At 51.9% G+C, this 20,422-nt stretch overlaps 6 protein-coding genes across 6 annotated transcripts in view; 2 read left to right on the top strand and 4 right to left on the bottom strand.

Moving 5' to 3' along the window:
- The window catches only part of GUITHDRAFT_140077 (hypothetical protein), a gene marked incomplete at both ends in the record, with an annotated part of 2,218 nt that extends 1,903 nt beyond the window's left edge, over window positions 1–315 (bottom strand). Inside the window, 2 exons of the mRNA XM_005830858.1 lie at window positions 29–231; window positions 286–315. Of these exons, the coding sequence (XP_005830915.1) occupies window positions 29–231; window positions 286–315 (233 nt within the window). The remainder of the gene's footprint in view (window positions 1–28; window positions 232–285) is intronic.
- A 1,239-nt stretch (window positions 316–1,554) lies between these two features.
- Window positions 1,555–2,757, bottom strand: GUITHDRAFT_153106 (hypothetical protein). Its single transcript, XM_005830857.1, has 8 exons — window positions 2,596–2,757; window positions 2,491–2,551; window positions 2,396–2,442; window positions 2,216–2,272; window positions 2,059–2,169; window positions 1,930–2,003; window positions 1,807–1,882; window positions 1,555–1,755 (listed from the first exon to the last, which is right to left on the bottom strand). The coding sequence occupies exons 4-8, from the start codon at window positions 2,219–2,221 to the stop codon at window positions 1,606–1,608; spliced, it is 417 nt and encodes a 138-aa protein (XP_005830914.1). The 5' UTR covers window positions 2,222–2,272; window positions 2,396–2,442; window positions 2,491–2,551; window positions 2,596–2,757; the 3' UTR covers window positions 1,555–1,605.
- Window positions 2,758–7,639: 4,882 nt separating this feature from the next.
- Window positions 7,640–9,235, bottom strand: GUITHDRAFT_72637 (hypothetical protein; the record flags this gene model as incomplete). Its single annotated transcript, XM_005830856.1, has 2 exons — window positions 7,640–7,958; window positions 8,190–9,235. 2 exons carry the CDS (start codon window positions 9,233–9,235, stop codon window positions 7,640–7,642), a joined length of 1,365 nt encoding a protein of 454 aa, XP_005830913.1.
- A 1,747-nt stretch (window positions 9,236–10,982) lies between these two features.
- On the bottom strand, window positions 10,983–11,319 carry GUITHDRAFT_72698 (hypothetical protein; the record flags this gene model as incomplete). Its single annotated transcript, XM_005830855.1, has 3 exons — window positions 10,983–11,054; window positions 11,116–11,190; window positions 11,260–11,319. Coding segments are annotated over 3 exons (207 nt in total), but the record flags the coding sequence as incomplete, so codon positions are not given.
- Window positions 11,320–13,206: 1,887 nt separating this feature from the next.
- On the top strand, window positions 13,207–14,976 carry GUITHDRAFT_163684 (hypothetical protein; the record flags this gene model as incomplete). The annotated part of the gene is made up of 13 exons (XM_005830854.1): window positions 13,207–13,368; window positions 13,429–13,498; window positions 13,561–13,695; window positions 13,749–13,839; window positions 13,884–13,974; window positions 14,021–14,091; window positions 14,142–14,245; window positions 14,291–14,388; window positions 14,435–14,484; window positions 14,531–14,584; window positions 14,725–14,765; window positions 14,818–14,881; window positions 14,935–14,976. Exons 1-13 carry the CDS (start codon window positions 13,248–13,250, stop codon window positions 14,974–14,976), a joined length of 1,032 nt encoding a protein of 343 aa, XP_005830911.1. The 5' UTR covers window positions 13,207–13,247.
- A 4,495-nt stretch (window positions 14,977–19,471) lies between these two features.
- GUITHDRAFT_72561 (hypothetical protein) lies at window positions 19,472–20,344 on the top strand (the record flags this gene model as incomplete). Its single annotated transcript, XM_005830853.1, has 1 exon — window positions 19,472–20,344. A coding segment is annotated over one exon (873 nt), but the record flags the coding sequence as incomplete, so codon positions are not given.
- Window positions 20,345–20,422: the final 78 nt, after the last annotated feature.

Here is a 20,422-nt window from a genome sequence, read left to right as displayed (position 1 = left end):
GGAGGAGGAGGAGGAGGAGGAGGATCACTTCGAAGGGTCAGGACGGGCTCCATCTTTCTTGATGAAGGAGAAACTGTTCTTGATGTCCGCGTCGGAAGGCGCCTCCAACCACACCGACAATCCTTTCGCGCCGTTGTGGATCAGAATGCTCGCCTGCGAGTCGTCCTGGATGAACTGCTTCAGCAGGTGCCCAGCTCTCTGAAGGGCCGACTTGAGATCGTCGCTGTCGACCTGCAGATCTTTAGCACGACTCCACCTGAGTCACGTGCAGGGACGGGCGCGCACCTGCATCGACATCGACCCGATGGAGGACATGAAGTCTATCAGCGAGCTCACAGATTGGTCCCGTCCTCCACCTACGCTCGATGAGAAGCCAACCGCGAGGGGTGTGGATGGGCTGGAGGGGGTTGGAGTGGGGGTGGGGATTGCATACCTCCTCCTCGGTTGCGAAAGCTTCCTCCTCCACCACCACCACCACCTCCTCCAAATCCTCTTCTTCTCATCCTGCACACCAGTGGCAATCAAAACGGGAAACCATTCAAACCATGAAAGTAGCAGTAGCGTTGGGTCAGGTTGTATGAATTCATACTGGGGGGTGCATTTGTTCCAATGCAATCTATCGAAGGCATCGGATTGTTGCATAGCATGCGTGCCCTGGTGCGTTGTCGTTCGAGTGAAGTAACTTGAGGTTTTATATCATTCCCTCCTTCAACCCCGTCGTTCCGATCTCCTTGCGTCTAATCACATTTCCTTCACAACATGCGTCCCCAGTTCAAGATTCTTGTGGTGCTCTTCTCGAATGAACATGCTCTGCTACCAACTTCTCCTCGTCTCTTCTGTCTCTCTTTTTCATTCATCCTCTTCTCTCGCCCTTCTGTGTCTTGATCTTTCCTTTCGCCACTCATGCTCCTCTTCTGATTTTTCAAATACTTGCTCCGGCGTTTTCTCCCTGCTGCATTTCGCTTCTGCTTGTTTGCCTGGCTCTCATTCTCCTTCACTCTTCTGTCCTCTTCTCACATCCTCTCCTCTCCTATCCTCTCCTCCTCTCCCTCCCCTGCTCCCCTCCCTCCCCTTCCCTCCTCTCCTATTTCAGCGCATCGCTTATCGCATTTTTCACTACCTCGGCAAGCCACCACACACCCACCTTCACCCCACCCTATTTCCAGCAGTCGGACCCCCCTGTTGATGAGGGGGTGAGGCAAATCCCTCATGGATGGGGTCTGTTTTCAGTCAAAACTATGGGTGCACAAAAATTATGTACCACCCCTACCTCATATCATAATGACCCACCCGTGTCAACGATCTACCCCACCGACACAAATTCTCCCCACCCCCTCAGTCGTCAGAGTTCTAAAGGACCCACCCCGTCCTTTTAGTTCATGAGGGTCCATGACCCACCCCCTCCATTATCAGTGGGTTAGAAGGGGTGGGTGAGGGCATGAAAAATTGAGGCTGGTCGAGCGCAGAGCTGAGAGAATGGGAGGGAGGAGGAGGAGGAGGAGGAGGAGGAGGAGGAGGAGGAGGAGGAGGAGGAAGTAGTGAGGAGGGAGGACAGCAAAGAATAGTCTGTTCATTCCTCTCCTCACTTGTTGTCATGTACATTTCTCACAAAACATTCTTCGGCTTCTTGAAAGAGAAGCACCTCACACAGCATCCAGATGTCTCCTCTTCGTCCTGTACATCAAACACTATCGACTTCGTTCCGTTCGTCTGAGGGTTGTTCTTCACGACACTGTCATTCGGTGTTGTCGCCTCCTTTCATTATGATCATGCCACAACATCGTCAAGGTCGCATGCACGAATTACCTTTGTCTCGTCATGGCGCCGAAGAATTGTAGGCGGGAGATCACCATGACGGTCTTCCTTGGGAGATTCCGCACCGCTGCAGATCGTAAGGAGGAGAGACATTTGCACGCCAAGTCCAACTACCTAGAAGAGCTCACATGCTCCTCCGTCTTGCTGTCACTCAACACTGACGCAGAGACGTTCTGTGCGGATTCATTCTGGAGGGGAGGAGGTTAGCCTGCGACGAGGTTGCAGAGCACCCGGTGGCCTCACCTCATGCCCCGCGTGCGGCTCGTTGGGCATGTCAGGGTTGATGATCTGCAAGTAGCTTCTCGGCACAATCCCTTTCTTCCTCCACCCCGCGATCTCCTCGTGTTTCCCCTCCTGCCCACGCGTGAGGACGGGTGTTAGACATGCTCCTGAACAGGACCTTCATCATGGCATCGAGCTCCTTCGCTCTCTTGGCACCCGGACCGAGCAGTTGGATCTGTGTAGGGGAAATGACAGTGAGCCGGGAGGGAAGGCAGGAAGAGGGAGAATTGAGGTAGGGGAAAGGGGACAGACAGTGGAGAGGTAGGGAGATAGGAGCAGTCAGTGATAGAGTACGGACCTGACACCAACCATCGTCGAACTCTTCGATGATGGCAACTTTGTCGCCTGACATACCAGGGTTAAGCTTCATGTCATCGTGTTCAGCAACTTTACCGATCTCCAGGTCGATCTCGTCAGTCTCCTCCCCCTTGAACTCGTAGATTGCTTCGGCGATCTAGCAGGTGGGTGAGAACTTAGAGGGAAGACAGTTGGCGACACCTTTCTGTTGCCATGGTTGTCGAGGACCTTCAAGATGGGCGAGGAGTTCTCCATATCTGCCTTGCGTTCCTTCGACTCTTTCGACTTCTTGGTAAACTGAGGTTTCGGGACGTTCTTAGATAAAATCGCTTTTGTCTTCCTTTGCACGTCGGTGGTTCCAACCTGTGCGAGTCTCTCACACAAGAGCAGAAACATCTCTCAGGCCACCTACCTGGTACTGCCTGGTAGCCTCTGCATCCTGCTTCCTATCCCCTGCGCTCCTCGGGCTAAGAGGGAAAGCATCCTGCGGGTGGGGAGGGTCACTGCTGGCAACGTCAGCAGGAGGACAGACCGGATGAGCTTCAGGCGAAGAGTTCTGAGGGCTGCTGCTCTCGTAGGTGGTCGGAGGATTTCGATCGCAGAGGGGAAACCAGCTGGACGACCCGCCTTCCTTTGACATGCAACCTGACCGGATCCCACAGAGAGTGAAGTTCCTCGCCTTGCCAGGGAGCCCTCCTACCGAACCGAGTCCTCTGTCGTCGATGGTGGTCGGCGGCTCTCTCCGCTCATCCACAATCTCCTCGGCCTTCCCTTGCGATCTGCCCTTGTTCTTGGCAGCTGGGTCTGACTTGTTGAGCACGTCTGATTTCTTCTGCAGGGCGCTTTTGATCTGTTTCTCCAACCCCTCGGACAAGAAGCCTCCTGAGATGATATCGTCGTCATCCCCAAGGACGATCTTACAAGGTAGGCTGTCGAACTCTTCCTTTCTCTTCTTGCCCTTTGCTGTCTCTCGCTCAACCCCATTGACGGCCAAGCCATCCAAACACTGTTGAATCGCCTGGATCCAGTTGTTCCTGTCATTGTCCGACAGGGCCTGAAACAGGAAGCTCTCGTTCAAATCTGTTGTGATCTGAAAGCAGAAGGGCATGCCGTGCCCCACCTGCACTCCCTTCCAGTCCAACCCTGCTCCTCTGATCCTCGGAGCCTTGCCGCCGTCGAGCTTGCACACAGTCGTCCTTGGCCCGAGGTGGATCTTTCCTCGAGGCGCACCGTCCTGCGCTCCTGACGCGTAGTATCGCAGAGATTTGTGGTCGAGGATGACATATCGCTCGTTCCATACCTTCCGCCACCTATTGCCCTGCTTCACGAGCACTCCCTGCTTGACTGCTTGAGCACTGCCTTTATCCAGCGAGACCTTCCGTTCCTCATCATCCAGCGAGATCTTGTCAAGGGGGGTGCGAGCCTTACGATGGACACAGCTGCAGCTGTCCTTGACAGCCATTGGTGAAGCTGGACTTTCCTTGCAGGGGAGCTTCAAGTGTTCAAGTCTATGCTGATATGACGAACTGAACTTCTAACCATGGAGAAGAACGAAATATTGGGAGATGCGGGACTTGTTGGCACAGGCGAGCTCACAATATTCCAGCACCTGTGCATGCTGTTAGATGCTGCTGCAAACTTTGTGCTCCATTCACATGCAATTTCTCTACGTCTTGTGCTTTCTTACATTACATGCACACGCATCTGCGCCCAGCTACTTCTCTATGAGCTCTCAGTCCTTTTCTGGCACAATCTCTGTTGCATTTGTTCACCACATGCTCTCCATCTCGTGACTCCTTCTCTCGTTCCTTCTCCTCCTTTCAATCCTACTGTTCGTTTCCTTGGTGCCATTTTCGCCCGGAAATACCCTACCACCCCCTGTCACCTACAATGCTTCATGTTCCTCCGTACCCCTAAATTCGATTACCCTACCTTTCCAAATAAGATAAATTTTAGTTTAAAGTAGGGGTACTCAAAGTTGCTCTGTGGGTGGTCGTCAATTACACCCCACCAGCAGCAAGGGAGATTGTTCTTTTTGAGTTCAGAAGTGCTCTCTCTGTATTTCCCAATTTTTCCAAGCATTTTTCAAATTTGAAGTTATTTTGAAAGTACCAATGGAATTATTATGTAACCGAAATAAATTACTCAAAGAATATTGAGTAAACGTTTAGTTAAAACAAGGAATGGCGGCCAAGCACCTAGCGGCCATGGCAGGTATACAAGGGAGAGTAGATGGCGGCAGCGATGGAGGAGCAGGAGCAGGAGCAGGAGCAGGAGCAGGAGCAGGAGCAGGAGCAGGAGCAGGAGCAGGAGCAGGAGCAGGAGCAGGAGCAGGAGCAGGAGCAGGAGCAGGAGCAGGAGCAGGAGCAGGAGCAGGAGCAGGAGCAGGAGCAGGAGCAGGAGCAGGAGCAGGAGCAGGAGCAGGAGCAGGAGCAGGAGCAGGCCGGGGGGGAGACAAAATGCCTCGGCATATCAGTTCGTTGGGATACAATCTGATCGTCCGATGTGTCCAGCTTTCTACGCTGTGGGAATTGCCGTGTGTGAAGAATCATTGGGGTGAGATGTCTTCTATGCTCTCACCTGTTCAGAGAAAGTTAAGCATGATGCTAATCTTGCTGTCAGTTTCGCATGCTCTCGCAAACTTCCAGCCCTCCTGGCGAGACAGGGAAGGAGTGTTTGCGCCCCAGAGAGGAGAAATTGGAGCCGAGTATTGAGGACTGCGAGGTAGGAGGAGGACCGAGAGGAGGGAGCTGCGAAGGGTGGGGGGAAGGGGGGGCAGAGGGAGGATTCAGGGCTAATCTCCATACCATACAGAAGTTGTTCTTCAACGTCGCAGATATCTCTCTCTTCCCCAGCAAATTCTCCTCCTCTTCCTCCAGTGCGGCAGTGGAATGGACACCCGATCCCAGACACGGTAAGGAGAAGGAAAGGAAAGAGGAACGAAACAACTTCATCGAATTTATGCGGATGGGGGTGAGGAGATGCAGTGAAGGGCATTAGAAGTTGGGAGCAGGAGCAGTAGCGGGAGCAGTAGCGGGAGCAGTAGCGGGAGCAGTAGCGGGAGCAGTAGCGGGAGCAGTAGCGGGAGCAGTAGCGGGAGCAACGGGAGCAGGAGCGTGTTGTGGTGGAGGAATTCTTTGACCTGAGCATCAGATTGTTCTTCATCCTCATACCGACATTGCCCACACGTACTGGAAGTCAATCATCCGTGCAGGCGACAGAGTGATCGATGCGACTTGTGGGAACGGGTGGGAAATTCTCGCATCCACCACCACCACCACTACCTCCTCGTCCTCCTCCTCGTCCTCCTCCTCCTTCGCCTTTCCCCCCTCCCCCTCCCCCTCCCCCTTCTCCGTCCTCTCGCATCCGTTCCCGACTTGCCTCTTTCTCTAGCTTTGCCTTCCTGTCCTCTGCCGCGCTCATTCTTCTCCTCCTCTCCTCCTCTCCTTCTCATCAGTTTCTCTCGCAGCTATGACACGCTGCATCTCATCCGATGCGTCGCTAGAGGAGGAGGAGGAGAAGTCGTCACCTGTGACATCCAACAAGTGGCTCTCGAGCGATCGAAGAAGCTGGTGAAGGAGGAGCTGGACATGTCGATCGAGGAGAGGAGCGAGGACGTCTGGGTCTGCTCGGGGAGGGGAGAAGGAGGGGAGGACGTGACAGTGGTGGTGGAGTGGAGGAGGAAGAGCCACCTGGATGTTCTCAGATCGCAGGAGGAGGACAGTGTGAGGTTGGTGGTTTTCAACTTGGGTTACCTACCAGGTGATTGGAGAGGGAGTCGGGGGAGCGGATAGAGGTTCAAGGGTGTGGTAAGAAGGTGGGAGGAGAAGTGAAGAGAATAGATGTAGATGAAGGGAGAATGAAGGAAAGCGGTAGAGGCGGGAGGTTGGGAGGCGGGAGGGCTGACGAGATGGGCAGGAGGGGATAAGTCGATCATTACGACGAGCGAAGTTACTATCCCTACCATCGAGTCATCTCAGCGAGCCTTGAAAGTAGGCCACCACCACCCCCACTACCACTGCCACCACCACTACCACCACCACCACCACCACCACCACCACCACCACCCTTTGTCCTGATTTGTGCTGTTCTTCTCGCTTTTCTTTCGTTTCACAGTGTTGAGAGGACACAAACAGGTGGGAGGATGCGTCAGCGTCACTTGTTACCCTGGACACGAAGAAGGAGAAGAGGAGGAGGTAAAGGATCGCTCCTGCCTGTCCTCCTTCACTCTTCCCTCCTCTTTCTCTTCTCGTCCTCATCTACACTCACCACCACATCCTCGTCAATGCCGCATCGCTGCTACCATCCTATTCCTCCTTCTCTCCGCTCCCAGTGATGATGGAGCAGAGGGCTGTGAAGGAGCATGCGAGCCAACAAGATGCGGTGAGAGGCTGAACGTCTTTGCTGTGAAAGGATGACGAGTGTGTTGAAGAAATTTTGGTCTTGTTACTTCCATCAGGCAAGTTTCTCTTTCTCGGCCTCCTTCCTCTCCTTCCCTCTTCTTGTCCTCTTCAACCCGCTTCTCATACGGACATCTCCTCTGACTCATCGCTCAGTGGATCAATCAACGCAACAAGAAGACTGGTCTGCCTCTTCCTATCTTTTTCTACCCCTCCTTCTCCGTCACTCACTTCCTCCCACCCACCCACCCCCCGTCTCTTCGCTACCTTGTTGAAATCAAGGATGCTTGCAGGGAAAAGGGCCCCGACGCTTCTGCTCTATCAACGAGTTGCCTTATGAGCTACGTCAACAACCCCCTCCCCTTCCCCCCACCACCCCAGCCGCCTTCCTCCACCAGCTCCTACTCCTTCCCTTATCTGCATTATCTACAGAAATTCCCTGCCACCTTCCAGCGCCAGTAAATCATCTGTCTGCTTTACTTGATTCATCTCTTCACATTCCTTCCTCCCCCCGTCTGTCAACTTGTTGCCTCCCAGTCTCTCTCCCTCTTCATCCCTGCAGGTTCGTCAGCTCAAGGAGGAGAAACGAAATCCTCCTCTTCCTCACCTGTCCCATCCATCCTCGCAGAAACGTGTCCAGCATCCTTCACCGTGAACTTCTCGGGAGGAAAGTACTCCCCAGGATGTTCTGATCGCCCCCGTCAGCACAAGTGACCAATTTCGTCCCCCACTCCTGCCCCCCTCCTGCTCCACACTCTCACCTCCCCCTGATCCTTCATTCACCCTGCCCTTCCTCCATCCTTCTTCTGCCTACTTTATCCACCATCCGAGCACAATCACAAACATTATTCGCCTATCCATGTTTCATCTCCACTCCCTCCCTCCCTCCCTCCCTCCCTTGCTAACTCTTCCACCTCCACCCTCTCTCGCCATCCCAACTCCATCTCACCTATCGCCCGCTCGAGGTCCCGCACCCTCTTCTGGTCATCAGTCAGCTCGTCCTCATCCTCACTGTCCATGTCGACGTAGAGGGCAGGGGGAAGCTGCTGCATCTGCACAGAAGGAGCTCCTTGTAGGCAGCGCAGATTCTTCAGCACCGTATTCCTCACGTTCTCCAGGTACTCGCGCGTGTTTTGGTTCTCCGAGTACGTCCAATCCTTCCCGCTGATCAGAGGGAAAAGACAGAAGGGAGGGAGGGAGGGAGGGAGGGAGGGAGGGAGGGAGGGAGGGAGGGGAGGAAGGGAGCAAACGAAGGAGAACAAGAGGGAGGAGGAAAAAGAAGCAAAGATGTCAAAACACAACGACTCCAACAACAGAAACTTCCTCCCCTCACCACCTTCCAATCTCTCTAGTGCTGCGTTCACCCTCTAACCTCCCAGCCCACCCATCCCTCACCGTAAATCAGCATGGAGCTGGTAGGAGGGCGCGAAGTAAGCCCAGTAATCATTCCACGGAAGGTCATTGGAGACTTGCGAGTCCGTCAAGATCGCCGTCTCCCATGCCCAGCATCTTGCCACATTTCTGATGATGTATCCGCCTCCCCCCACCACCAGCATCGGGATGTTGAACCCTTTGAGGAACGACACGCACTCGCCATGCGCATGGACCGAGAGGTTGAACACTCCCAGCCTGTCCCCTGCCAGGCTGTCAGCTCCGCACTGCATGACGATGGCCTTGGGGTCGTAGGTCCCAATGATCTCTCGGATGATGGGCTTGAAGATCTGCTCGAAGCTGCTGTCATCTATCCCATCGTGCAGCGGCACGTTCACAGAGCAGTATTTCCCCGCCCCTTCCCCGACGTCTGTGACGTCACCAGTCTGCGGGAAGAAGTTGCCGTCGTACTTGTGGAAGGAGGCTGTCATAACTCTGTCTGTGTTGATGAACGCCTCCTCCACTCCGTCTCCATGATGCACATCGATATCGATGTAAAGGACGCGAGGGAAGAACTTGAGCAGCTCCAGGATGGCCAGAACGATGTCGTTGATGTAGCAGAAGCCCGAGGCCTCGTCGCTCTTCGCATGATGAAGCCCTCCTGACCAGTTGATGGCAATGTCTGCGCTCCCATCCATGAGCTTCGCTGCCCCGTCCAGCGAAGATCCCGTGAAGATCTGGCAGAAGGGGAAGATACCATCGAAGACAGGACAGTCGTACTGCCCCACGAACCCCACGTTGTGCTGCTTCATCCTGTCTGCCATCTCATGCATGTTGTCTGGTGTGATCTTGAGGAGGAAGTCGATGTATTCCTCCGTGTGGAATTTCCTCATCTCTGCAGGAGACGCCTTATGGGGCCTGTAGCAACTCATCTTGTGGTGGAGCTCGTACCCGAGGATGAGCTGGTGGGCCACCTGCATCCTGTGCGGCTTCATGGGGTGAGAGGGGCCATAGTAGAACAGGCCGACCTCTGGGTCATGAATGTATGCCACCCGTGATCGGCGCGCCATGATGGGTGAAGCTAAGATTGAGGGAAGGGAGAGGGAGGAGGAGGAGGAGGAGGAGGATCTTCAAGATTTGGGCTACAAGGAGGAATATTTCGGTCTAAACGTATGATGTGATGTTACAAGAGGCGAGGACGAGTATGAAAGGCAGGTCCAAGCACGTGGTGAGTGGCCAACACAGACAAGGCGAGGAGGGACGGAGGAGCTGAAGATGGACAAGGAAGGGTGACAGAAGATGGGAGGGAGGAGAGAGAAGGGAGAGAAGAGGGGGAGGAGAAGGGGAAGGGAGAGAGGGGAGGGGAGAGAAGGAACCGAGGGAGGAAGAAATCAGAAAGCAGCCCAGGGAAGAGGAGCGGGGATGGGAAACTACAGGGTGAGGGTAGTCAGCAATGAGGTGGGGTACTATAACCACGGTTGCTGACTAGGGGGTATAAGCCTCTATTCATCTTCGTCATAATTGGGGGTAGGGTTATTTGATGATGTGTAATGGGGGTGATATGAAAGGAAGGAGTGATACAGAGGGTGGGTAGTGGGAAGGGAAACAGCGGGAGGAAGGTAGAAAATGGGTAGAGGAACCCCGATAGCAGGACAGGAAAGGACAAGCAAAGTAAGAGATTGACAGACTGAGAGAGTGAGAAACAGTTAATACGAAACACTGTTGTCATGCTTTACTGAGATCTGTCAACGCCACCCTGTGTTGTGAAATCTCCCATTCTTTCTGCCTCTAGGATGATTTTGTAGAGGGTGAAAATTTGGTTTCTTCTTGTTGAACGTGACATTTTCTGAATGCCTCACTTGAAGCTTCATTTGCCTAGAAATAGAAGCAATCAGTTCCACATGATCCTTGTTTGACTGCGATCTACCTTCCTCTTCCTCGCACTGCGGGTTGGTGATGTTGCTTCCCTCCTGTCAAGTGAATCAGTCCAACGTGCGAGGAGGAGCGCGAGCTTGCCTCCAACAGGTATCCTCCGCTCTTTCTGACGAGCTCGTCTCCCCATGTATGGTGTATTGTGATGGTCTCCCATCAGCTTTCCCCTGCCAAAAACATTACAGTAGACACTCAGACAAGGAAATAACAACCTGTGATATTGATTAGCATCTACAAGTTTCGGTTTTGCTTTTGGACTTGGCTTCCTGACATCCTCTTCTTCCAATCTTCGTCTGCAAAAGTAAAAGAGGAGTCAAAAAAGAACCAAACAAACATCATTCAGTGTTTCATGAGTCAAATTCACCGCTTGGTTTGATGAAGGTGGAATGGAACAGACTCCTCCTCCTCCTCCTCCTCCTCCTCCTCCTCCTCCACCTCCTCCTCCTCCTCCTCCTCCTCGCTCTGGCAACTCTATCAGCGCATACACAGGGCTCAATTGTCATTCACGCACAGATTTCGGCAGGGAAGTGTCCATGTCCCGCTTACGCTTCATGCCAGCTTCCTTTGTCAAATTAATCTTGGTTGGTTTGACCTCCTGCTCGTTCTTGCAACCCAGTTTTCTCTGTAGTTTCCCTACGATGCCCCAGAAATCTTTGTTCCCTCTTATCCCTGCGAGGGGAACGAAGGGTGAGGAGAGCGCTGATCTTGTTGTATCCAGCGGGATACCTGACCATGCTGTGGAGAGTAATGGATCCACTCTCTGGGACCGCGACGGCATCTTGATGATGCCATCAAATCGGATCGCGTCGGGACAGTCGTAAGGTGAATGTTGGATCGACCCGCACCTTCGCTCCTACTCAGACGCTGTAGACTGGGAGAAGTACTTCACCTGAAACAGGTGTCGTCCCTGTACGGTGGGAAGCGACATTCCGAGATCCTGTGACCGGGCTTCCGACACTGTAAGCAAGTCAAGGATCCTGTACTCTTGATGGAGCCATGCAAAGGAGAGTAAAGACACCTTGAAGCACTGCTGATTTTCACAATCTCGTGCGTTGTGTCCCTTGATGCCGCAAAGGAAACAAGGTTTTGGTATCTGTCAAGGCATCAACACGCAAAACGATGATAAGCGATAGCACATAGGAGAATGTCTTATCAACACTACCTTCTCATTGACGCAATCTCGAGCAAAATGTCCTATGCCACCACAATGTCTGCATGTTATCTATGAAAACATCAATGACATCTAAGATTGCACATACAGAAGCACAAATCGCATTTAGATTGAATAAATGGGCGTGAAGCTCACCGATGAATCTTCTTCTTGGAAATATCGCCTGGCGGATCGTCTTTCCTTGGTAGCACTCTCGTCCTGATCCGCCGTATCTGACATTTTGATAGGTATCTTCGAAGAGGAAGCTCCTCTCTCTCCTTCGTTGTCAGATGAAAACGATATGACGTTCAGGTCGCTGTCTCCTCTAGCCGAATGCATCTGGCTCGAAGAGCCATCATTCTCGCTATCACTTGATTTTGCATCGAGATCAGAACTATGCAAACTGCTTGAAGCTTCAGCTGAATCGCTCTGAGAAAACAACTGTGATTCGAGAGTGAAGTGTTTTGTCACAACGAACCTCATGGATGTTTATAGTTTGATGTTTTTCAGCATGTTCCTCGTCATCACTGCTATCATTATGTACCAGTATCTGATTTCCCCTCTCATGCTTAGCCGTCTTTGACGTGGGAGATTTCTTGGCTGAGTTGTGATGCTCGCCACGTTCCCCTCGATGTGTTGCAGCTCGAGGGGAAACAACAGGATATGAAGAGGCCCCAGGGAAGATGGAAGTGAGGGAGGAGGGAGGCGACGGCATGGCTTGAGATGTCCTGGACGAGCGAGGGCGAAACGCGGAGGGGAAAGTCGCGATACGCGCATCATCCGAGGAAGGGGAGGACATGGCGCAGGGGGGGCCAGGAAGCAGAGGGTAGGGTGGGGTACCTGAATCTGGCGGGGGTAGCATGACCAGGCTTGTTCATTTTCATCAATACGGTGGGTCCAAGTGATATTGTATGTGGGGGTGGTCAGATAGTATGGGAGGCGGACAGAAACAGGCAGTCACAGGAAAGGTAGGGTAGTCGATTGTCGTGTTGCTAGGGGTGGGTCATATTGCTGGGGGGGTCGGATAATGAAGAATGAGGGCGATGAGAAAATGTGATGATGGGGGATGAGGGTACAAGGGGGCGAGGGTGATGAGGTCTGAGGGGGGACGGGGGGAGTATGGGTCGCAAAATGATGTCGCTCACACATAAAAGTACTTTTAAAAATCAAAAGTTATTTATACAAAGATTTTTCTGGTAGAAGTATTCTTTATATCTATTTTATCAATCTTATATCTATATTTAAATCCATTCCGGTAATTTTTATATAAAATGTTTTGGCTTCCTATCGCCGGGGTGGGCGTGGTGCATTCGATGACGGTAAAGTACCGGGTACTTGCACTCTTGAGTAGGGGTGATGGACATCAAATTTGATAACGAGGGGAACTTCTAAAGTCTTACTATTAGAGGTCAGGACCAGGTGTGGTTGTTTGGCGATTCCAGGGTGCACAGGAAATGATGGGTCCTAGCTGAGAAAAGGAGGGGTATGTGTGATTTGGAAGGGGTGGATTAAGGGGGTGGTCATGTGCCCTTCTTCTTTCATGGCCGCTCGGGAGTGAGTGGGAAGGAGGATGCCAGGAAAGAGGAGATGATGAAAGGACAACATGAAGTCTCAGAGAGAGGGAGTGACACTGTTGAAGGATGGAAGGAAAGAAGGGAAGGGGGAGTTCGAGAGACAGTGATGAAAGAGAGGATACACTGTACTGCTCGTAGAATGACAGCTGCTGGTGCTGTACCTGGTTGCAAAGGATACATTCACACAATATGATTGATATTTGATTGCTATTTCTTCTGTGATTACTGCCCTTAATCGTTGACATTTCATCCCTTGTGATGTGCAAATTAAGGTTTTGATGATTTGCGTGTGCTTCTTTTGTTACAATTAACGAAAATGGACTCGTCTGACAAATCATGTATCATTATGTTTAGCATAGATCATCCTTCTTACGATTGTTCCGACAGCATGTGTTTATCCTCATTCGGGACCCTTTGGGCCTCTGGATGATCTTGGCACAGTCTTGCCGGACAGATTCAGAGGCTAGGGAGTCGATGGCTCCGGCTCATCCGATCTATTTGATCCTTCTGTTTCAATTTGTTGTCTCCTCCATCACAGTCGTGGAAGGTATCTTCCGCATCGCTGCGATGTGCAGTCAAGGAGTTGAAATCTGATGCTCTGATCCAGGGAACGCGGGGGTAAATCATGTGCCTTCGTTCCGCTCCAGCCCAGTTGAGGGTCCAGCCCAACAGGACAGGTGTTGGTTGCATGGTCTTTGAGTGTGAGGGCGTGTATTGTGATTCTTTTGTTTGATCTCAGCGAAGTCAGTTTGAGGGAAGCTTCAAAGAGAGTGCCAATATCCAGGATGCCGTCGATGGGTAGCTTCCCAGACTCGGATAGTTATGCTTTTAGCCACAATGAAGATCTCGGTTTCTCGATTTTCCTTGAACGCAGGTGATGGGCATTCAGTCGTCGATCCTTGACTGTTTGAGTTACATGGTTGTCAGATGTAAGGTGGTCTACTTTATCCGCCATGCTGAGGCGTTCCACAACATCGCCGAGAGAGAGCATGAGCTGGGCTCTTTGTACTTGCAGGAGGTTCTGGAGCATGGTTGGTGTGCCCTCCTGAATTTTTTGTGAAGGAACATTCGGGCTGGAAATTCTGGGACGCAGGACTCACCCCCAAGGGTGTCGAACAGTGTGCGAAGTTGAGGAAGGAACTCAAGAGCATGGGTGGGGTTGTTCCGTCTGCATGCTGGCAGAATGACGCTACTGCCAGCCCACCAACTTGATTGCGAGGTCGTGGTTGTTTCTCCTCTGACGAGAACGCTGCAAACAGCGCGGCTCACGGTAGCAATCATTCCTCGCGCAAGCTGGTCAGCTGAAAGGATGCTCCGCAGATCGGCAGCGTCAAGTTCATGGACAGCCCTCCTCCTTTCATTGCAACGGATCTCTGCAGAGAAAGGATTACCAATTGCCCTGCAGACAGCCGTCGGCGGTTAAGGTCTGCGACTACTCTCAAAGCGACTTGCTGATAGCCGTATGTCAGTGTGCTCAAAGAGGAATTCCCCGAGGTGGATTTCTCGCAGTGCATTCAAAGCGAGCACGACTCGATGTGGTTTGACCACAAAGAAGACAGCCAACTCTGTAAGTGACTTTGAAAGCGCAAGCGGTGTCAACTCAACGTTTGCAGGCAAGGAACGTGGTATTCGTTTCCTGAAATGGCTAGCAAAGCGACCTGAAGTATTTTGAACTTTCAACTGATCCTTGACTGATCCTTTTTCGCTAGTCAAGAATAGCTGTGGTGACTCACAGTGGTTTCTTGAATCGCCTGTTCTCTCAGGTTATCCACTTCACGACCCCTTGCTATCGTTGAATCCCTCAATCCCCACCCTTGACCCAGATTTCACTATCCCTGTACTGTGTCTGGCCACATTTCATGATTTGAATCGGATCTGACAGTTATTGACATTTGTCGTTCAGTTCGGACTGGGAATCGCTCCCGACGACCAGGAGGAGCTCAGGTCAGCATTTTGTGCATTGTTTGGCATCTTGTCATCTGTGACGTGGATGCAGACGTCGCCCAGCAAACTGCGAGATGCGAGGGTTGATTTTATGTGCCCATCGACACTTTAGCGATGTGATGGAGGAAAGTGGGTCATCTCTACTTTCTTTGACACGATCTTGTCTCAGGTCCCCGGCACAGAAGGATACGAAGAAACTCGAATTTACTAAGGGACGAAGCTACCTCTCTGCCCTGCCATATTGTTTCCGTGTACATTATTCGTCGTCGAGTCTTGATGGAGCCAATTGAGAGTAAACGCTAATCTACTCTGTCTCTCTCCCCCCCCCTCCTTCCCTCTCCATCTCTCTTTCCTTCTCTCTCCACCTCCCCTCCCCCCCAAAACCTCCCCCTCTCATTCACCTCCTTGGACTGGAGGAGCGGACTTGCGTGCGTGGAAGTGCAAAATACTTCGAGCAAAACTCAAATGACAGAAGATCAGGATCAGGAGGGAGCCAGAGCAGGAAAAGGCAACAAAGGAAATCCAAGAGGAGTCAACGAAAGACTGTGTTCAGCTGCCTTCACTGCACCGTTAACAAGCACAAATCAAAATCTTCAGAGGTTTCCCCGCGCATTTCACTTCTTCGTCTTCTCCTGATATGTCCATCAGCACTTGATGTCATTTCATGCATGAGGATCAACATACATTTGGGTAGAGGGGAAGGATGTCGGACCCCAGCGTGATGATCCCCTGGCTGTTCCTGTGAACCACGATTGCTGGCTCGGGAGGGGAGAGCTTGACTATCTCATCCTTTGGCCATGGGATATGCTCTCCGATCTGAACGCCATCAATGGTCAAGTCATTCCCTCCCTCACTCCGCAATTTTCTTCCCCCTTACACTCATCTTCATCTCCTCATTCACTCACTCAGTCACTCACTTGGTAGCTGCTTTTTCTCGCTGCTGCTCAATTTCCTTATCGCTGTTCACTAATGTTTTCCGATCCCCTCGCTGTATCCTCGCTCTCTTCTCCTCTCGCTATATCCTCGCTCTCTCCTCCTCTCAGTCTCGCCATGTCCTCGCTCTCTTCTCCTCTCGCCATATCCTCGCTCTCTTCTCCTCTCGCCATATCCTCGCTCTCTTCTCTTCTCACCGCAAGCAGTTCGCTCATCTTCCGTGCAGCTGCGAACATGATGTGTGGCCAAAGAAATCTATTTTCGCCTGATCCGCTAAAAGTCAAACAAAAAATTGTGTAAAACCAAACAATTTCCCGGCCCGGGCCGGGCATCCGACCGGCGCCGGGCCCGACCGTACGGTCACCGGTGACCGCACTGCAGGCACATGCACACTGATGCGCAGTGCCGCAGTGCCAGTGCAGTGCGGCCGTCCGATCCGACTCGAGTCCGATTGACGACATCAATCGGACGCTCCGACACTGGTGACCTGCCGCGACTCGATTCGTCCGACAGGCGGCCCGTGAGCTTTATACGAGTTTGTTCTCATAATCATGGTATCACCTCGATGCGGCCGCTACAGACTCAGTGAACCCCGGGCCCGGCTATCACTGTCATGTCCGTTCATGTGATTGCAAAATTAGTTCCAAGTTTGTCTCAGTTATAACGCCGGAGGTTACATTACAGTTACATGTTCCCAGCTCAACTGTTCAGTGCAGAGAGTCCGGTAGCCGGGGTTCGTAGCCAACATTGAAGATTGCTGGGAAAGGGAGGGGTCGTACTGGGAAGAAAGATGGGTGGGGGTCGGAAGGAAAACGCTAGAGAAAGGGGTGGGTTATCAATTGAGCTAGGAAAATGTCAGGGCCACGATAAGGGCGCCTATCAGGTGAGAGAGAGACTGAGAGGAAGAGTCTGAGAGGAAGAGTCTGAGAGGAAGGGTCTGAGAGGAAGAGACTGAGAGGAAGAGTCTGAGAGGAAGAGTCTGAGAGGAAGAGTCTGAGAGGAAGAGTCTGAGAGGAAGAGACTGAGAGGAAGAGGTCACTCGATCATCTCACTGACTTGTGAACTCAGACTTTGAGGTCTTGTTGTTTTCTCACTCCTTCCCATCTCAAATGCCTGAGATTTGCAAGTTCTGGATCAGGGGATACTGCAAGTACGGAGATAATTGCCACTTCGCTCATCCCATTCGAGAGTTATACAGTGTATGGACTAAAGGCTCAGTCCCTCAGGAGGCAGGATATCTAGTCAAGGCTGAATTCACACCCTTGACTCCCAAGATTCTGGACGTCCGACAGGTCACCAAAGCTCTGAACAGTCAGCAGCTGGACCAGCCCGACACTGAAAACATCTTCAAGGGTGAAAACTACTTGGTTTTAAACTTCCAAGATGAAAGCCTAGCAAGCAGAGCCGTTGCACTGCTCAGCATGTCTCAGCCCTTGTTCTTGCGACTGAGCAGCTACACTCATCAACCTCCCTCGAGCGTGCAAGGAAACACATTGCGTGTTTCTCTCTGCCGGAGCCCGAAGATTCTAGATGCACAACAGATTGCTCAAATCTTCAACGGCAAGAATCAGGTTGATTATGGAAGCCACCCTCACAGTTTCAGACTCTGCCCTCATGGCGTCCGCAAGGACATCCTCTCCCGACATCATGTCTTCTACGTCGATTTGGTTCATTCTGCAGACTGTCAAAAAGCTATCAAGCGCTTCCATGATCGCCCTCCTTTCTTCTTGCAGATCAGCAAGTTAGAACAATCGGCGCAAAAAAGCCCGTCGGCCACATCGCTCTTCTTCACGTTGCAGGTCCTGGAGCTCGACCCGAATGCTTCAGTGGATTCAATTCGAATGAAGTTTTCCAAGTTCGGGAAGTTGTTCCATCCGCGAGCAAACAGTGAGGTGATCAAGAAAGCAGGAAGCAACAACCTCTTCTTTGTCAGCTTTCAGAAGTACTCAGACGCGTTGGAAGCATCCGAGCAAGAGGGTAAGATGCATCCGAAAGGCAAGCTCGGGTGCTTGAAGGTTGGATACACTGCGTTGACACATGCTATCCAAATGCATCTGGAGCGAGAAAACTCGAAGACCGTGCTCGAGCTTGAGTACTTCGTGTCTGCAAATCTCCCATGGATCTACCAAGAACTGTGCGACAGATTTCTACGTTTTGTGTTTCCAACAGCCTATCCTGAGTCGTATTTCAGCCTACTCATACAGAGGATATGCGATATCGAGCCTGCATACTTCATGTATGATTCGAATCAAGATGTGGTCAAACTGAAAGTGGATACTAAGAACGGACTCATCTCACTTGGAAGAGGTGCCAAGAAGTCAGACAAAGATCTGCTCTCCGTGAGGTGTATGTACAAGGGTTCAAGTCTTGAGAACGAACAAGTTGTATTCCTCGATCTAGGTACATCAGCTTGCTTCGACATGGAAATCACTGCAAAACGAAAGGTCAAAGATATTGAGCTCCATACAGATCCAAACTACTTCCATGAACTCTCAAAGCAAATATTTGGAATGACAGGAAACTTGAGTGTGGAATTCAGACCAACACCTCCGTACACGTTTGGTGAGCATAACTTGAAGACGTTGATTTCAGTTTACAATGATGGAGATCAAAGTTCAATCTACTCCTTCAACATTCAACTCAAAATCACCAAACAGAAGGATTTAACTACGTTGGGTGTGACTCAGACAAGAGGAGTTCACAGACCCTTTCGCGTCTGGGACGAGCAGCTCCGCAAGCGAACAACAGTAGAACCAGCGCAAAAGAAGTTTGATGAAGAGAGCTTGATGCAAAACGCTCAAGTTGAAGCATATTTAGCTCCTGACCTCGAGGTGTTGCAGAATTCTCTGTCAGCACCATGTTGCACTGCAGGTCAGTACAGGAAGCGTCTGCACAGCTTGCTGTGGTTGGAGGAGAGGGAATACCAAAACAAGATTCGCGAGTTTGACACTCGAGGTGCGAAGTTTGAGAAGTTCAAGAAAGGTCAATGGAAGCTAGTCATCTCTGACCCAAATCTTCTCAGTGAGCGTCGCCCCTCGCTGGGGATCGGCGATCACGTGATCGCCTGGATCGTCTGTGACAACTCCGGGGCGAGCGCGTCACCATACAACGAGGAGTACATGGGGACCATCTTGAAAGTCTTGAAAGAATGCGTCGAAGTTCAAATGCCTGAAGGGTTTGCAGACTTTCTGAACCAGGCGACAACAGACGACTGTGTTTGTGTTCGTTTTCAAGTGGCTCAAAGTGACCGCCTGAGGTTTCGCAAACTTCACCATGCGGTCGATGAGGTTTCAGATCGTCTGCTCTACCCCTCGCTTCCCAACCACATGTTCTCCAGCCCTCCCGACTGCTTCGTCAATCCTTCGTGCAAAAGCATTTCAAACCCGAATGAAGAGCAGCGCAGGTGCATGGGTACAGTCTTGAGCATGTGTAACTCCCCGGGTATGTATCCTCCATTCATCTTGCACGGGCCCTTTGGAACCGGAAAGACTGTCACGATGATAGAGTCTATCCTTCAGATCCTCTTCACTTTCCCTCAGACCAGGATTCTTGTCTGCACAGAAACCAACAGCGCAGCAGATCTCTTCGTCGAGCGCTTGCATGAAATCAACTTGCTTCCGCGCGAGTGGATATTCCGGCTGATCTCTCCGGACAGATCTGTCAACCAGTGCTTTCCAGGCTCTCAGAACAACCGCAGCGAACTCATTCAGACCTACACGTTCATGCTTCCTGAGATGAACATGTTCCTCCTGCCTCCAATTCAGCTGTTGGCTATGAAGCGACTCGTCGTGAGTACCTGGGAGACTTCTGGCCTCCTCTTGTGGTCAGACCTCAAAGTCAGCTTCTCGCACATCATCATCGACGAAGCTGCTCAGATGCTCGAGCCTGCTGCTCTGCTGCCTCTCTGCCTTGCCAGCAGCGTCACCAACGTGATCCTGTCTGGCGACAGCGAGCAGATCGGGCCGAAGGTCTTGTCGAAGCTCGCTCGCTCCCATGGCCTCGGAGTCTCAGTCATCGAACGATTGCTGCAGACGGAGTGGTACAAGCAAGAGCACAAGCTGTGGACGCAGCTGCTGGTCAACTACCGCAACCATCCGGACATAGTTGCCCTCTCTTCTCGCCTCTTCTACGAGGGGAAGATTCAGTCAGCAGGCCTCTTGGACGTCAGCTGGTTGTCCAGGTGGAACTTCATGCCCAACAACAACAAGTTCCCCGTCCTGTTCCTTGACGTTCTCGGAAACGACCGTCAAGATGTTGACTCGCCATCCTTCTTCAACGTGTCCGAGGCTGAGAGCATCACGAGCATCCTCGTGGACCTGCTGAGGAACTGCCGCCCCATGATCAGCGCAGAAGATGTGCAGGTGATATCAGGGCATAGGAAGCAGATCGAAATTATCCGCAAGCTGCTGAGAGAGCATCCCAACGATGCGCTGCAGCTGAGCCGAGTGAACGTGGGGCCGGTCGAGTCGATTCAAGGGCGAGAAAAGAAGGTTGTTATCATATCAACGGTACGCGCCTCCGAGGATTGGCTCGCCAGCGACTTGTACAAGGACGAGGGGTTTGTGTTCAACCCGAAGCGCCTCAACTCAGCCATGGGTCGAGCCTCGCAGCTCCTCTGCTTCGTCGGGCATGCCAAGTTGCTCGCAGAACTTGCTGTAAACTTTTACGAGGCGCACGAGCAAGTCAATGTCTACGGGCTTGAAGAGTCAGACGTGCAGCAGGCC

The sequence above is a fragment of the Guillardia theta genome (assembly GCF_000315625.1).
Source record: "Guillardia theta CCMP2712 unplaced genomic scaffold GUITHscaffold_43, whole genome shotgun sequence".
Lineage (NCBI taxonomy): Eukaryota > Cryptophyceae > Pyrenomonadales > Geminigeraceae > Guillardia > Guillardia theta.
This window is presented reverse-complemented; position numbering and strand designations above follow the sequence as displayed.

What these genes read in the sequence shown, in the direction of transcription:
- GUITHDRAFT_153106 (XM_005830857.1), bottom strand. An exon ending in AGCCGCACGCGGGGCATGAG is followed by an intron (nt 2,004 to 2,058) that starts GTGAGGCCACCG and finishes CCTCCCCTCCAG; the next exon opens with AATGAATCCGCACAGAACGT. An exon ending in GGCGCCATGACGAGACAAAG is followed by an intron (nt 1,756 to 1,806) that starts GTAATTCGTGCA and finishes TCATAATGAAAG; the next exon opens with GAGGCGACAACACCGAATGA.